Source organism: Haliotis rubra, unplaced genomic scaffold (assembly GCF_003918875.1).
Source record: "Haliotis rubra isolate DU_JTF1 unplaced genomic scaffold, ASM391887v1 Scf60, whole genome shotgun sequence".
NCBI lineage: Eukaryota > Metazoa > Mollusca > Gastropoda > Lepetellida > Haliotidae > Haliotis > Haliotis rubra.
This window is the reverse complement of record NW_025767302.1, coordinates 2,132,596-2,150,376: the sequence shown is the minus strand read 5'-3', so window position 1 is coordinate 2,150,376 and position 17,781 is coordinate 2,132,596. Positions and strand designations below refer to the sequence as shown.

General features: G+C 40.5%; 1 protein-coding gene across 1 annotated transcript in view; it reads left to right on the top strand.

The window, feature by feature from the left end:
- LOC124255454 (focadhesin-like) overlaps nucleotides 1-17,781 on the top strand; it is a 531,258-nt gene that overhangs the window by 490,552 nt on the left and 22,925 nt on the right. Inside the window, exons 9-17 of the mRNA XM_046689369.1 lie at nucleotides 4,745-4,832; nucleotides 6,729-6,931; nucleotides 11,484-11,744; nucleotides 12,339-12,443; nucleotides 12,840-13,066; nucleotides 13,521-13,647; nucleotides 14,755-14,813; nucleotides 16,512-16,587; nucleotides 16,953-17,087. Of these exons, the coding sequence (XP_046545325.1) occupies nucleotides 4,745-4,832; nucleotides 6,729-6,931; nucleotides 11,484-11,744; nucleotides 12,339-12,443; nucleotides 12,840-13,066; nucleotides 13,521-13,647; nucleotides 14,755-14,813; nucleotides 16,512-16,587; nucleotides 16,953-17,087 (1,281 nt within the window). The remainder of the gene's footprint in view (nucleotides 1-4,744; nucleotides 4,833-6,728; nucleotides 6,932-11,483; nucleotides 11,745-12,338; nucleotides 12,444-12,839; nucleotides 13,067-13,520; nucleotides 13,648-14,754; nucleotides 14,814-16,511; nucleotides 16,588-16,952; nucleotides 17,088-17,781) is intronic.

Here is a 17,781-nt window from a genome sequence, read left to right as displayed (position 1 = left end):
AGATCAAAATGGGCACATTTTGTTGAAAGGAATATGAAGGCGCCAGTGGAACTGACATGACTGTTATAGCATAATGGTCCACGCTTTGCTGATGTAAGGAATTAGTTCACCACAGAACCAACAAGCGTAATGTGTTTGATCATGTTAGACTGTGGTTGTACATATTTTGACTTAATACAGTTGACTTTCAGTTGTATGTAAGTTTGAAAAGTTAAAACTTAAATATTCAAAATGTATGAGTTATTTTCAAGATAGATTCATGGTGGTGTGGCAGATTACATATTGTTCCCCAGATGGTTATCTGTAATGTTTCTCAACAAAGTGGTCACTTAGTCACTTATGACACAACTGCATTAAGAATGGGGTAGAGAGGCAATTAATGGCCTGTTTTGAAACATAAATTGTATTTGAGTAATCCTTGTAACAATAAATAGTGAAAGGAGGCAAATGGAAAGTAAAACATCGAATCCTTGATCAGGCACCATGATCCCTAGTCAGTTTTATCCTGCACTATGATCATCCCAGGCCCTTTATCAGGCACTGCCATCCCATGATCCTGCTTTTTGGTAAAGTGAAGCTTCGATTCTGTTAGCAGACACTTTGATGATTCACAGATCAAGTTGTCACATCCCTGGATCTTGTAATCAGGCCCTCTGATGATCCCTGGATCATATCAACAGACACACTTGTGATCCTTGGATCCTGTTATCAGGCACTCTCATGAACCCTTTATCCTATTAACATGTACACCTATGGCCCTTGGATCTTGTAGGCAAGCCTTCTAAATGATCCTTGGATCATATCAACTGGTGCTCTGATGATCATTGGATCATGTAATCAGGCCAGCTGATGATCCCTGGATCCTGTTATCATCCACACTTATGGCCATTGGATCTTGTGATCAAGCCTTCTGATGATCTTTGGATCCTTTCTACAGGTACACTAATGATCCTTTGATCCAATTATCATTTATGATTATGGTCCCTGGATTCTCTTAGGAGGCACTCTGATGATCCCTGGATCATATTATCATGGACACTTATGGTCCCTGGAACGTGTGAACAGGCACTATGATATTTCTGGGTTCTTTGAATATTTTGCTCTTAATTAAGAAATATTACTGATTGAATGGACGAGTAGAATTAGGTATTGTATTTGAGAATTATACCTGGGAAAACATGTTGTAGTTCTTCCTCATCTTGTATGCATCAGGCTCTGGCTGTGTGTGGGAAAGTTCAGTCTGTTAACCAGTTGTCAGACATACCACTACATAAGTACACAAGTTATATACTCAAACCCTCTCTTGCTAACACTCACTAAACTCCTTCACTTCATTGCAACTGATACAGACAGTTCAAATTGGTATTCTTGTCAGACACAGATGAATTTGGGTACCCTTTGAACACGGAGGTCACTTTTATGTTGCCAGTAACAAGGACAAATATCCAAAAGACTAACAGCAGTCTGTTGAGAGTTCTTGCCCAAACTCCACTCAAGATGGGCAGTAGAATGGTCAATAGTAACATTGTTAAACTGGACTTTCATTCGGATTATTTGCGGAATTGTGTAAAATGCAGGGACAGATAACCTAACATTAACAAGATGGTTGTGTGAGGACAAAGTCGCCCCAGACGTGTTACCTGATGGTGAATTCATCCAATGCTTCAGGTCTGTTTAACGTGACCTATTGAACAAGCAGGAGCAAACCAGATTAGATCCACAACACCAGCAGTATAAGTAGATCATGTTTAGTGTGTTTATGCATGGTACAAAAACTAGTAAGTAAGACTGCAACTTATTTGGACAGAGTTGGCCCAGATGTTGAAGGCAGTGTAATTCACAGCGAAGAGTTGCATTCCTTAGACAAACCAGAACCTATAATCATGGGTTTGAATTCCAGTTGAATGTGGCTGTAGGTTTCTGATCACCATATCTGTGCTCATGAGTTTTCAGAAAAGTGTGAAATGTTTAAGGCCTGCCTGACTTCTTGATTTCCTTGGTCATCAGGCTGACATACTGTGATATAAGGGGAATACTGTTAAGCAACAAACCCAAACTCTCTCTCACTGTCACTGTGCATTGTCAGACGGAAACCTGATTTTAGACTGTATAAACTTTATGAAATGTCTTTTACATGGACATTGTGAGAGGCAGATATGAATCTACAGCTACATGCAATTGTCAGGCATCAGAATGCAGATTATTCTTTGTGTGATTTCTGTGACAAAACAGTTCAATATGAGTTTTCCCCTGTATTGAGTCTACTACCTCAAAGTCTTCAGAAATCCTGTTTCCAGGTTTGCAGATTACATTCTGTGAGAGTATGTTTGTTCAAAATGTGGAATGTATATTTGGACTAAGGTGAAATAGAAAAGGTAAAATATTTTGTTTTTGCAATTGAGGTGTTCACTGATGAGCAATGTGTTTTGAAACATTACTTTCTGACAATTAATTGTTTGCACTGATTAAAATCAATTACCAAACCAACATTTGGTTTGGTGTTTGTTTCTGAAAAAAATAGTTAACTACCATTTGAAATATTCCTTACTTCCTATTCTCAAGTACTGTCAAGTTCTTACCTTTCTTGAAATATGAATACATATGATTATTTACACCCTGAACAAGAAACAAACAAAGTGACTTGTTAAATCATTTTGTTTCCAGAGCATAACTCAAGAACCGTTCAATATTTTTCAACAAAAGTTGGTAGATATATCAAACAGAACCATGAGGGGTGCCTTTTGGTATTTGCAGATTTTGCCATTTTTATTTTTCCGGTTTCCATGGAAACATTTTGGACTTAGTCTCAAAAGTAAGGATTGCTTTCGCTTTCCGAGCATAACTCAAGAACCATTCAATATTTTTCAACAAAACTGGATAGATATATCAAACAGATCCTAAAGTTGTGCCTTTTGCTATTTGCAGATTTTTGGCATTTTATTTTTCTTGGTTTCCATGGAAACATTTTGGACTTAGTCTCAAAAGTAAGGATTGCTTTTCGTTTCCGAGCACAACTCAAAAAACCGTATAATATTTTTCAACAAAACTTGGTAGATATATCAAACAGATCCTAAAGTTGTGCCTTTTGCTATTTACAGATTTTTGGCATTTTATTTTTCCGGTTTCCATGGAAATGATTCGACTTAATCCCAAAAGTGTGAGGGTGGGCTTCGTTTCCGAGCATAACTCAAGAACCGTTCAATATTTTTCAACAAGACTTGGTAGATATATCAAACAGAACCTTAAGTGGTGCCTTTGCTATTTGCAGATTTTTGGTATTTTTATTTTTCCGGTTTCCATGGAAACGATTCGGACTTAATCCCAAAAGTGAGGGGTGGGCTTGGTTTCGGAGCATAACTCAAGAACTGTTCAATATTTTCAACAAAACTTGGTAGATGTATGAAACAGAACCTTAAGTGGTGCCTTTTGCTATTTGCAGATTTTTGTCATTTTTATTTTTCTTGGTTTCCATGGAAACATTTTTGGACTTAGTCTCAAAAAGTAAGGATTGCTTTCGCTTCGAGCACAACTCAAAACCGTATAATATTTTTCAACAAAACTTGGTAGATATATCAAACAGATCCTAAAGTTGTGCCTTTTGCTATTTACAGATTTTTGGCATTTTTATTTTTCGCGGTTTCCATGGAAATGATTCGGACTTAATCCCAAAAGTGAGGGTGGGCTTGCTTTCGAGCATAACTCAAGAACCGCTCAATATTTTTCAACAAGACTTGGTAGATATATCAAACAGAACCTTAAGTGGTGCCTTTTGCTATTTGCAGATTTTGGTATTTTTATTTTCCCGGTTTCCATGGAAACGATTCGACTTAATCCCAAAAGTGAGGGGTGGGCTTCCGTTTCGAGCATAACTCAAGAACCGCTCAATATTTTTCAACAAAACTTGGTAGATGTATGAAACAGAACCTTAAGTGGTGCCTTTGCTATTTGCAGATTTTTGTCATTTTATTTTTCCCGGTTTCCATGGAAACATTTTGGACTTAGTCTCAAAAAGTAAGGATTGCTTTCGCTTCCTCGAGCACAACTCAAAAACCGTGATAATATTTTTTCAACAAAACTTGGTAGATATATCAAACAGATCCTAAAGTTGTGCCTTTTGCTATTTACAGATTTTGGTATTTTTATTTTTCCGGTTTCCATGGAAACGATTGGACTTAATCCCAAAAGTGAGGGTGGGCTTCGTTTCCGGAGCACAACTCAAAAACCTCTATATCTTTCAGCAAAACTTGGCAGATATGTGAGGCAGATCTTGAAGTGGTGCCTTTGCCATTTGCAGATATTTGTGATTTATTACTTTCTCGGTTTCCATGGAAATGATTCGGACTTAGTCTCAAAAGGAAGGGATGGGTTTCGTTTCGAACACAACTGGAAAACTTCTTAATATCTTTCAGCAAAACTTGGCAGATATGTCAGGGCAGATGCCAAAGTGGTGCCTTTGCTATTTGCAGATATTTGTGATTTATTATTTTCTCAGTTTCCATGAAAACAATTTGGACTTAGTCTCAAAAGGAGAGGTAGGTTTTGTTTCGAGCACAACCCAAAACTTCTTAATATCTTTCAGCAAAACTTGGCAGATATGTGAGGCAGATCCCAAAGTGGTGCCTTTTGCTATTTGCAGATTTTTGTATGTTAGAAATGTTGAAGTACTGTGTGTCTATGATGTCCAATAAATTGTAATCCTATTATGATGGTATTGTCATGTCTGATGTGACTGATGTGATTTCAGGCGGTGTGTAGTGAGAAGAACATTCCTGCCCTGAGTGAACTCCTGGTTTCTGCTGATTCTACACGGTGCCTATATCTCCTGCAGATCGGTAATGTCTGTGTGCACCTTGCACTAGCTATCAGTCTCTGCCTCTACTCACTGAGCCCTTTAAGTTGTTATTACTCTGCCTGGCACTTGGCGTTAAGGAGATGAAACAAGGATGAACCACCTTGGAGTCTGTACGGTGTGTTCACTGGGTGTCTATGTTCAACTGTGGCATGGTATCAGAGTGAGCTAGCACAGAAGCACTGAAAAGTGTAAGAGAGGGATGGAGGGAGGGTGGATGGAAGGGTGGATGGATGGAGGGAGAGAGGGTGGATGGATGGAGGGTGAGTGGATGGATGGGTGAGTGGATGGAGGGAAGGAGGGTGGTTGAGTGGGTGGATGGAAAGGTGGATGGATGGAGGGAGAGAGGGAGGGTGGATGATGGGTGAGTGGATGGAGAGAAGGTGGATGGATGGACGGTGAGATGATGGAGAGGTGGGTGGATGGATGGTGGGTGGATGGAGAGATGGATGGAGAGAGAGAGGGTTGATGGATGGGTGAGGGGATGGAGAGAAGGTGGATGGATGGAGGGTGGGTGGGTGGAGGGAAGAGGTGGAGGAGAGAGAGATGGATGGATGATGGGTGAGTGGATGGAGGGAGGGTGGATGGGGAGGGTGAGTGGATGGAGAGAAGGTGGGTTGATGGAGGGAGAGAAGGTGGATGGATGGAGGGTGAGTGGATGGAGAGAAGGTGGAGGGAGGGGGTGGATGGGTGGGTGAGTGGATGGATGGATGAGGGAGGGAGGGAGGCAATGATGATGATTGAGGGAGAGGGTGGATGGATGGGTGAGTGGATGGAGAGGTGGATGGATGGAGGAGAGTGGATGGATGGACGGAGAGGTGGATCGATGGGTGAGTGGATGGATAGAAGGTGGGTGGATGGGTGAGTGGTTGGAGAGAAGGTGGATGGATGGGTGAGTGGATGGATAGAAGGTGGATGGATGGGTGAGTGGAATGATAGAAGGTGGATGGATGGGTGAGTGGATGGAGAGAAGGTGGATGGATGGAGGGAGGGTGGATGGATGGGTGAGTGGATGGATAGAAGGTGGGTGGATGGGTGAGTGGATGGATAGAAGGTGGGTGGATGGGTGAGTGGATGGATAGAAGCTGGATGGATGGGTAAGTGGATGGAGAGAAGGTGGATGGATGGGTGAGCGGATGGATAGAAGGTGGATGGATGGTGAGTGGATGTATGGGTGAGTGAATGGAGAGAAGGTGGATGGATGGGTGAGCGGATGGATAGAAGGTGGATGGATGGTGAGTGGATGGATAGAAGATGGATGGATGGGTGAGTGGATTGATGGAGGGAGGGTGGATGGATGGAGGGAAGGAAGGAGGGAGGGAAAGATAATAATGTTTTGAAGTCCATATATCCATGAGATGACTTTATCCGAAATGTGTTACCTGATGAAGCCCAATCTAAGGCACCATAATTGAACGAGGAGAGTTACATCCCCTAGCCGTGTCAGAATCTGATGATGATGTATGTATCTCTGGTTTACATTGATTATTACTTTATTATCTTGGTCTGTTAGTACCATATTCTTGTTGAAGAGTTCAACCAAACTGGAAGACATGACACATCCTGCATCAGTTTTTACTTCCTCTACCAGTCATTGTCCTGGACCAGCAAAGTCTGTTATAGATCAACAGATATTGAGATATCTTTAGATTTGTCAGCTAGGTTTCAAACTTTCCTGGCAAGCATATCAATAGTTTGTGTGTTTGTTAGGAGTAGAGGTGTTCAGAAATAACAGTGCAAACATTACACTGATATGTATATAGGTACAGAAATATGGTTTAGAGATTTCTCACATGTAAATACTAAACATTATTAACAATGGTTCTAAGTTGTTCTCATTAAAAATGTGTTTCAGTTTTTATTGAAACCTTTGTTTCAGTCAATCTCTTGCTGACCAACCTTGATCCATGTCCATCCACCTTGGCAGCCATGTTGGTCCAGCCTCTTCTTCAGATACTGTCAGCACCTGCTTCTGCGGAAGCGATGTCCACATGCCGCAAGCAGGTCATGGTAGCTGCTGCCGATGACCTCGCAACCATTGAACAGATCATCAAAAACTGTGTGAAGGGGAGTTCTCGGCAGGCAAGTGCATACTGTTCTCATTCATTTGGGAACAATGATTTGCTCTATGAAAACAATGGCTGACATTTATTACAGTTTAAACACAGTCAGTTTTAGTGGCGAACATTCTGATATGAGGAAATGGCTTTTTCGTCTTATCTTAACTTGCACAGGAGTCATGACTCTGAACAAGCACAGTGTTTAATATGTTTGTGTTTTTATGAAAAGAAATCATGAATTGTCTTGTGTTTGTAAGGAAAAACTGGCAACATTTAAGAGGGAACATATTACTCCTAAACTATGTTTGCTAAATTTGCCATGACAAGGAAATGCTTGGGTGGTGAAGGATAATGAAGGAACCCTTGCACTGAATTTAGAAAAGATAGATCAAAACCAAATAAAAAGAAACAATGCACAATTGATAAAGGTGGTCACACCTATAAGATGTTCAAAGTCTTATCAGTGCTGTTAGGATTTGGTGTTTCATGGAAGAAATTCATGAGGTTTCAACTTTCAAAAAAAAATTGTGCAGACACAACCAAAACATCTGAAATGTTATTTTTTCCACACCTATTGATCAGGATTCTACACAAAAACAAATGCATATAAAAAATTATGTGACACATGTCGGTTAAGTTGGTCAAGCCTGTGCTTTGCTGTTATTTATTTTGTTTGTATATCGTTGATGAAAGTGTGTTTACATTATCCCCATTCTTTATGTATGACTGGTTTACGACCTCGCGAGCCCCACTGAGAGATGTATTGTTACAGGAAGACAGTGATAGGGGTAAGAATCTACATACTGTCAATGTGAGCTACACTTTGGGCCAATCTTTATGGATATATACATATCTTGGGGCTGATTCATCAACGCAATCATGTAATAGAGGAAGGGAAATTACACAGGAATTGAGTTTTATACAGAGATTTGGGGGATGAATGTGGAGATATATGTTGTTCAGTGTCAGTAGAAGGTTTTGTATCAGACATTTGTGTTTCACATCCATGATGTGTCATCTCTTACATGGAAATCTCCTCAGTTGTTTCATGCACAGATACACTATCTCTGCCTCTTACACTTCACCGTCACATGTAGTTGGGAAATAGATCAGCATGTCTTTCAAAGGGCAACGGCCACATAGGACTAGCATGTCTTTCAAAGGGCAACGGCCACATAGGACTAGCATGTCTTTCAAAGGGCAACGGCCACATAGGACTAGCATGTCTTTCAAAGGGCAACGGCCACACAGAATTAGCATGTCTTTCAAAGGGCAACGGCCACATAGGATTAGCATGTCTTTCAAAGGGCAATGGCCACATAGGGTCTTTCACAATTGTAGGATTAGCATGTCTTTCAAAGGGCAATGGCCACATAGGACTAGCATGTCTTTTAAAGGGCAAGTGTGGCCACATAGAATTAGCATGTCTTTTAAAGGGCAAGTGTGGCCACATAGAATTAGCATGTCTTTTAAAGGGCAACTGTGGTTTAAAGGTGGCCACATAGGATTAGCATGTCTTTCAAAGGGCAATTTAGGCCACATAGCATGTCTTTTTTCAAAGGGCAATAGAATTAGGCTTAGCATGTCTTTTAAAGGGCAAGTGTGGCCACATAGAATTAGCATGTCTTTTAAAGGGCAACTGTGGCCACATAGAATTAGCATGTCTTTTAAAGGGCAAGTGTGGCCACATAGAATTAGCATGACTTTTAAAGGGCAACTGTGGCCACATAGATTTAGCTGTCGCATAGCATGTCTTTTAAAAGGGCAACTTTAGGCCACATAGGATTAGCATGTAAAGGGCAACTGTTAGCATGTCTTTTAAGGGCAACTGTGGCCACAAAAGGGTAATAATATGAATTAGCATGCTCCTTTTAAAGGATTGTGTCTTTTAAAGCAATTTAGGCCTGTGGCCACATAGGATTAGCATGTCTTTCAAAGGGCAACTGTGGCCACATATTATTAGCATGTCTTTGAATTGTGGTCGTATAGGATGTCTTTTAAAGGGTAAATGTGGCCACATAGGATTAGCATGTCTTTGAATTGTGGTCATATAGGATGTCTTTGAAAGGCCAATTGTGGTCACATATTATTAGCATGTCTTTGAATTGTGGTTGTATAGTATGTCTTTGAAAGGCCAATTGTGGTCACATAGGATTAGCATGTCTTTGAATTGTGGTCCAATAGAATGTCTTTGAAAGGCCAATTGTGGTCACATAGGATTAGCATGTCTTTGAATTGTGGTCGTATAGCATGTCTTTGAAAGGCCAATTGTGGTCACATGAGATCAGCATGTCTTTTAAAGGCCACTTATGGCTGTAAAGGATCAGCATGTCTTTGAAAGTGAGTGAGTGAGAGAGTTCAGTTTTACACCACACTCAGCAATATTCCAGTTAAATGGCAGCGGTGTTAATGAACGAGTCAATCCAGACAATCCAGTGATCAACAGCTTCAATCTACGCAATCTGGGATGCGATGACATGTGTCAACCAAGTCAGTGAGCCTGACAACCTGTTCCTATTAGTCGCCTCTTATGACAAGCATGGGTAACTGAAGATCAATTCTAACCCGGATCTTAGGGGCTTCTTTGAAAGGGCAATTGTTGTGCAGTAGCTGGGTGGTCAGAGTTTTGTGATAAGGTGTTTGGATCATCATGGGTTCAAATTGAAACTTCATGTTTGTCACGAACCTTGGTTTCTTGCCATGTCTGTGGTCTCACTTGCTCAGTCATTGGCTCACTCAAGTAGGTATGTCTATGACCTGACAAAATTCTGATAAAGGCTTTACGACCCAGATATCCTAGCAATAATTCAAAGGTATTAAACAGTATCCATGGGTCTCAGGGAAACGGTTTAGAATTGACCTTCACTCTGTGTGAGTTCATTGAACTAAAAACCTCTGTATTAATGTCAGATCAACATGCCACTCAGGGACAATCACGATATTCCACCACAAATACAACAATAGACCGAAATTGTTTTTCTCAAAACGTTTTCTTCATGAAATATTTGGTACCACAGCACTGACCATGCATGATCAAAGAAGCCATACCATGTCAGACAATCAGATTATGATCGCGAGGGATCAATAGTTGTCTTGTGTCTTGTACACAGATCATGTCTGGGCAGTAACCTTGCATTTTTTATATGTCAGTCAATAAAGGTGAAGTTAATAGATAGAGTGGCTGTAACACATCCCTCTTACTCCCACTATGACAGTCTGTGATAAACATATTACCCACTGTAGTCATTGTGGAGCCTCTACCTTGTTCCTGGGACTCTGAAATCAGTCTCTCAAGGGAACCCGTTGGCAACACTAAAAGTCACATTATTAAAAAAAACAAATCGCAAATGCATGAGGTTATGTTTTGAAAACCTTTTAGACAAATGGATTGGAAAAGTTTAAATCTAAATTGCAAATTATTAATGAAATGGCTCAATCATTTGTCAAGTCATCTGGACTAGTTGAATGTATGACCTGATTGTGAGGATGGTTTGTTTTAGATATACAAAGGGAAAAAAGTAACTGTGCATAACATAAAATTGCATACAATAAAAATTTGGACCAATTCTCTTCTCTACCACTTGGTGTCTGACAACAAATGCATATTGTTTGAGATAAGTCCCCACTATGAAGCTGGAGTTCATATTACAGCAAATACTGTATATACCAGTACTTTTTTATGATCTGATAACTAAAAGCACAATTATTTATTTTGAAATTTTTAGATGATTACTAGTAATAGATCTGGCCTTATCATCAAAACTTGCATCTATTGTGAAAAGCTTATGAGAAGGTTAAATGGCTTGAGACTGGGAAGATTGATAAAACTGAAATTGAATTATACTTTAGCTTTTATTACCATCAGTTCTTCAACTTGGAGTTTAGTGCTGCCACCGTCATAGTTTATAATCCTTTCAATCACTCAGTGGAGTTGTGTTTGCTGAGACAGACAGCATTATGGATGTTTGTGCATGAAAATGTTAGATATGTTTGCACTGATTACAACTCCACAAACCGCCTAGTGGACAGGTATATGGATCCAAGAAATTAAGTGTTTATAAACCTGTGAAAAACTCTGTGAAGAGCTGAAATATTGTTAGTAGATGTTATTGCCATGCTTGACTATCAGCAGATTTTATTGCCATATTAACTGTCAGTAGATTTTTACATTTGAAGATAAAATCAATTCAGTATTTATACCAGTAATTACCACCCCTAGTCAACGCATGCACTTCACAATGTCTTATTGTCAGAACAGGCGTGATAGGGTGGCTTAGTGGTTAAAGCGTTAGCTAGTCATGCCCGAAGACCCAGGTTTGATTCCCCACATGGATACAATGTGTGAAGCCCATTTATAGTGTTCCCTTGATGGCTGAGACAATGAGATTACTAACTCTGGATGTGCATCTAGATGCCTGACTTTCAGTGTGTGGGTTCGAATCCCAGAAAGTGTCATCCCAAATTTGCTACATTTGACCAAAAGTCATTGTGTATTTATCGATATCAATATTTTTTCCTCACTGATACATTTCAGTAAATGTTCTACTTCTCAAGTCAGTATGTCTCTATTGCAGGAGAGTGTCCCTCTGCCCAGTGCCACCCCGAATGGCTACACAAACCAGATGTACGTGTCCCTTGCATGGACCTTTGGCCACAGTGAGAGTACTGCTTGTATCTGGCTGGAGAATGTCACCACCAACATCGCCAGTTCCAAGATGGTGCCGCTGAACGTCGCCAGCCTGACTGCTGCCCTCTTCGTTGTGCCATCCTCAAAGGAGCTGTCTGAGCAGGCCCTGGAAACTATAGTGGAGATTGCCAAGCGTGATTACTCACAGGTAGAGATTTGACATCAGAAACGGTGCCTGCCATTAGTGAATATTAACGAGGATCGGCTGGCCACAATGAATGAACTGGCTTAATATTGTTTGTCACAATAGTCTGAAGGTGAAGGTCATTAATCACACATTAAAGTGTTGCTTTATAAGTCTAAAGTTTATTATTTACAGGTCAGTTTGATATAGTTGAAAATATAAATCAGCATTCACAGACTCACTTAATTCATGTATATTGAATGGCATAGTCATATGCCCAGGTTATGTGATGGCCTAAGGAAAACAACTCCAGATTGCTAATGTGTACCCTTGGGCAAAGGGGGATAACTCTTTGAGTTTCCAACATGGCATCCATGTAACCATATACTCACTTTCATAATCATAGTGTTTTTAGATTTCTTGATTCTACATCCCCAAAACAAAGGTATTTTTATGCAAGCTTTTCAAGAGAACATTAACCTCTACTAGTTCTGCATGAATCTCAAGTGTCTCTTGACATCAAATATATGAACATGAGCCAATAAACGTTGTAAACCCTGAGGAAGATTGACTGTTGTCATTCCGTCGAATCAACCTCCATTCATTGTGATGCTGCAGGCTCCAGGCTTACTTCCCCTGCTGCTGTACCGGCTGGGACGGGAGGCCGACCCGGAGATGAAGCTGGCCATTATGGAGGCCATTCCCCAACTGGCCACACACAAGGTAGGGAGCTGTACCCTGACTGGACAAACAATGTTGACCATCGACAAGGTCCTCAGTGACAACACTGAAAGTTGGTTTTGATGACAATCCTCAGTGTTTCTGTTTTAACTATCAGTAAAATTAACTGACTGTACATCATTGTTACTCCAAAGGCATCTTCCATGCAGTTTGTAGAGGGTAATGTCCTCGTCCTCAAGTGTTACAAGATTATTTTCCTTCTTAAGTTATATTCAAAGTATTGGTAATATTTCTGTTATCAAAATTAAATGTCAAAATGTCAAAGTCTTACATTTGAAACTGGTACACATCACTCCATTCCTCAAAAAAAATGGAGCGAGCAGACTATGCAATGATGTCACAAATGTAATTTAATATTGATACTCTTTCATCTTCCAGTTCTGCATTGCACCCATCCTGAAGACAATCCAACTGATGTCCAACTCTCCCAGACTTCGAGCCATCTCCATCAGACTGATGACGTCTCTGTGGAAACTTCAAGACCGCACCTTCCCCCAGCTCCTTGCCCTGCTCACAGAAGAATCCCCAGGACGGATGGGTCCAGGCGGCATTGATGAGGTCACCCTGGCCAAAGCTGCAGCCATTCGGGACATATGTCAGATGAGGTAAGTTGGAACATGGCAATAGTCCATAGAGGCACAAGGCGGTCTAAAGTTACACACCACCAATGGTTGCTGTCATTATTTATCGCTATCTGAAACAAATGGGATGTAAGAAAACATACAAAAAGATTTTCCATATCTTTAAATCAGAAAACAACATGGTTTTATTTTGGAAGTATTGCTAGTCGGGTAGATGTGATACCCAAATAAAAATACAGTAAAATACCTTTATAACGAACTCCAAGGGACCACTGAAATTAGTTCGTTATACCCGTAGTTCGCTATTCACTTTTTTATATGATAATATAAGGTTTATTCTGGACTTTTAAAACCGTTCGTTATAGCCGTCAGTTCGTTATATCTGTGTTCATTATAAAAGTATTCTACTGTATAACCATACTTTTAGAAAATATCCTCCTTCCACCTATCAGATTGAGATCTTCCTTCCCTGTTTCAGACCTGGACAGCATGGGTCGGACCTCCTGTCTCCCATCTCGGACATCCTGAACAGTCACAGTGGGGAGGAGGGCAGTGCTGCTTGTGCTCTGGTCCTGGAGGGTCTGGCTAGTCTCTGTGAAGCAGAGGTCTGTACAGTCCAGCAGCATTGTAGCAAGCAGTCATAGCTCTGGGCTGAACACTTGACATACACTAATGGTTGTCATAACAAGCAGTCCCGTGTTTGCGATGCAGTCCTTGAATTTCAGTATCTGTAGAACATGAATGTAGGGAAGAAGGTCACAGGAAAAAGTCACGGCTAAAAAGTCATGGATAAAAAGTCACGGCTAAAAAGTCATGGCTAAAAAGTCATGGATAAAAAGTTATGGATAAAAAGTCACAGATAAAAAAGTCACAATGCAATAATGTATATATACTGGTAATATGATAAACTCGTGGGTTGTAAGATGTCTCAATTGTCTCAGCTACTGTTTTTGACATGATAACATAATTAATGAGGTAAATGGAGCATGAAACCAAGAGTGGGAGAGGCCACGGATCAGTGGACGGGGGTCACACATATTACACAGATAATAAACAGTTATTGTGACTTTTTGTCCTGACTTTTTTTTCATAGCCAAATTGTGACTTTTTATACGTTACTTTTTTGCCTGTGACTTTCTTTCCGATCACCGATAACACAGGCCATATAAGATTTATTGCATAGTTGATGCATATAATGTTTCCAGTGGCAGGGCTCATTAATGACTTCCTATTCATCTCCTGAATACTTGTTTCGGGGTTCCCAGTAACATGTTCCACAAGATTTTGTAGCGCTTTGACTCCTATGTTCCCAAGTTAATAGATTTTGGTAAAATAGGGTTTGGACATAGCATAAAACATGCAAGATAAATGCAAGCAATTTGTCAAAATAATTCATGCTTGGATGTTGCTTTAGAATCCGGTTTATAACAGATTGATTATTCTCAACCCGCCATCATATTGCTGGTATATTGCTCAGTACGCCACCAAACATGGCAGAAGTCCTGCCACAACAACCTGATGTATACCGCAGTTATAGGACAACAACAGGATGACATTTTAGGACATGATACAATGCTGCATTAACTATCTGGACTATGGACTACCCTCTATATATATTTTTTCTATTGACATTTATTGTTGAGTCAGGCATTTCCACCTTCATGCACTGAGTGATTTAAGTAACTGAAGGAAGTATTATATCTTAAATACAGGTAATCAACATCCGATCTGCCTGGTCCGTCCTCGCAGACAAGTTGACCCAGGATTGCAGGTAAGTGTGTCACCTGTATGTTGACCCAGGATTGCAGGTAAGTGTGTCACCTGTATGTTGACCCATTGCAGGTATGTGATGCACCTGTATGTTGACCCAGTGTGTCACCTGTATGTTGACCCAGGATTGCAGGTAGGTGTGTCACCTGTATGTTGACCTGTATGTTGACCCAGGATTGTAGGTGGGTGCACCTGTATGTTGACCCAGGATTGCAGGTAGGTGCACCTGCTGTATGTTGACCCAGGATTGTAGGTAGGTGTGCATGTATGTTGACCCAGGATTGCAGCATCTACTGTCATATAATTGAAATATTGCTGAGTGCTGGGTTGAACAACAATCAAACTCTGTTGTCTCACACATTACTCTATGTCCCTAACAAACATTCAGCAAGAGCTATGGGAGCAAATAGCTGCTTGTGACGAAACAATCACTAAATAAAAGAAAGATATTACATTTGCTTTATTCCTATCCATGAAACATGTGAGTCAGTATTAATTTGCATCTGTCAGACATATAAAAATTGGAAAGTGCCAAAGATTTGTGTACAATTTATTTTCTTCCTTGGCATGCTTGCAATGATTTTGCTTTTTCAAATTTGACATTTACTGACAACTGAAGCTGACAATATTGAAATGAATACTGATGGCTTGTTTTCTTGTAGAAAAGTAAAATTGACATGGTCAGGTTTAAAATACGTATACATTTTGGGTTATCTCTAAAACAATTCTTTAGAAAGGCATAAAAGATTGACATGAAAATGGATCCACATTATGATAGCAATTTGAGAACTGAAGCAAATCCCTTGTGGGAGAGTGTGTGTCTGTGTGGCTTAACGGTTAAATGTCTTCATATGTAGGACTTGACAGAGTAAAGTGCCATCAAACAAGAGTATTCTATTAATTTTAAGATATTATATCAGGAAAAGTTTTGAACAAGAGCAATTATGCAAAGTGTTCTGTCCCCCAGTTTCTATCTGATAGGGCAAAATCTATGCACTGTTCACATTGCTTGTCATTACAGGTGACTATTAGCAGGGTCCGATGGTTACACAGTGTTACCTGGCTCATTGTGTACCCTGATGAGCTGTTGTTCATACTATCATCCACTGGTTTCACCTGGTGCAGGAGATATTTAAGGGACACTAGCATGATTTGTAGCTCTAATATTGACCTACCCGTGAAGGTCCGCGTTAGAAGGGGAAAAAAGACCATTGACCGGAGGGCATCAGACAGAGCTGAGTAGTGGACACCGGTGGTTACTGCTGCTAAGTGCTGCTGTTGACATACTATACTTATATAGAGTCAGTGCACTAGGATACCCGTGAAGGTCTGGGTTAGAATTGATTTTCAGTAACCCATGCTTGTCGTAAGAGGCGACTAAAGGGATTGGGTGGTCAGACTCGCTGACTTGGTTGTCACATGTCATTGGTTCCTAATTGCGTAGATCGATGCTCATGCTGTTGATCACTGGATTGTCTGGTCCAGACTCGATTATTTACAGACCGCTGCCATATCGCTGTAATATTGATGAGTGCAGCGTAAAACTAAACTCACTCACGCTAATATTGACCACAGCATCTAACCTTTGCTCACTCACTCACTCATTCCTGGCCAACATGAGCACTCACATATTTCTGGCTTCTGACATGTGACCATTGTGTTATTGATCAGGCAACATTCACTCATTCATTCATTCCAGGCCGCCCGTCGTGGAGAAGATCTGTGACCTGTTTTCTCTCGTGGCTTCACTGGCAGAGAAGACTCCTGAGTTTGAGGTACAACAGCTGGATGAGATGTGTGGACAAACCATGTACAACCTGTGGGAACAAAATAATTCTTACAAACACAGAATGAAATCTCATCTCATGGTCTAATCAGTTTTGAAAAAAAGAAAATCCCACACAAACGGGTCTGATAACAAACTTGAAAAGACATAATGAAATGAGAACTTCCCCAGAAATGGTTACATGTTGAATACTGGGTGTATTGTACAGGATTTCCAAGCTGAAAGTACCAGTACACAACTTCCAACTCTCAGTTTTAGCTAAACTTTTTGTATTGTACAGGATTACAACTTTAAGTGCAACTCCCCCCAACTGTTTTAACTCATAATGTAGGATCATATTTGTCTTTTGCCCAGAGCTTTCAGGTGGAGGTTGTGCGGAACCTGTGGTTATACTGTCACAGTGACAACACCACCATCCAGGGAGCAGCACTCCGAGCACTGTCCGCGTTCTCCCCGGACCAGTTCCTTGTCAGCTTCCTGCCTGCCCAGGTGAGCATCTCTGATAATCTGTAGTTCTGTGTTACAAATAAGATTTTATCAGTCACTATTGTTACATAAGACTGACTGACTGACTGAGTTTGGTTTTACGCCGCTTTTAGCAATATTCCAGCAACATCACGGCGGGGACACCAGAAATGGGCTTCACACATTGTACCCATGTGGGGATTCAAACCCGGGTCTTCGGCGTGACGAGTCAACGCTTTAACCACTAGGCTACCCCACGGCCCCTGTTACAGAAGAAACTCAAGGCTACGCATCACATCAGTCAATTATGATCGTAGGGATGCTGGGTTAGAATTGTTGCCACTTTTGGTGTTATTTAGAGGTGACTAAAGGTGATGGCTCGATTACTTGGTTGATTGTATGTCCTTGTACTACAACAGCATGGATTATTGCTCACATAAAAATTACTTGTTTTTCATTAACAGATTGTGTGTTTTGGCTGTGTGTATTTGTACCTCACATGCCCAGTATATCGGTCTGAGTGAAAAGTTCTTTTCTTTTCCATATTGTTCTATTCTGTCAGGTTATTTACTAGGGGTCGGTATTGCAAAGAATTTTCATATTGCGATATATTGCGATGCGAAAACATGTATTGCGATATGTATTGCAATATATTGCAGGACGTTAATGCTTGATTTATAAAGCAAAAACACAACAAAATCACTATGCCTGATTAAGC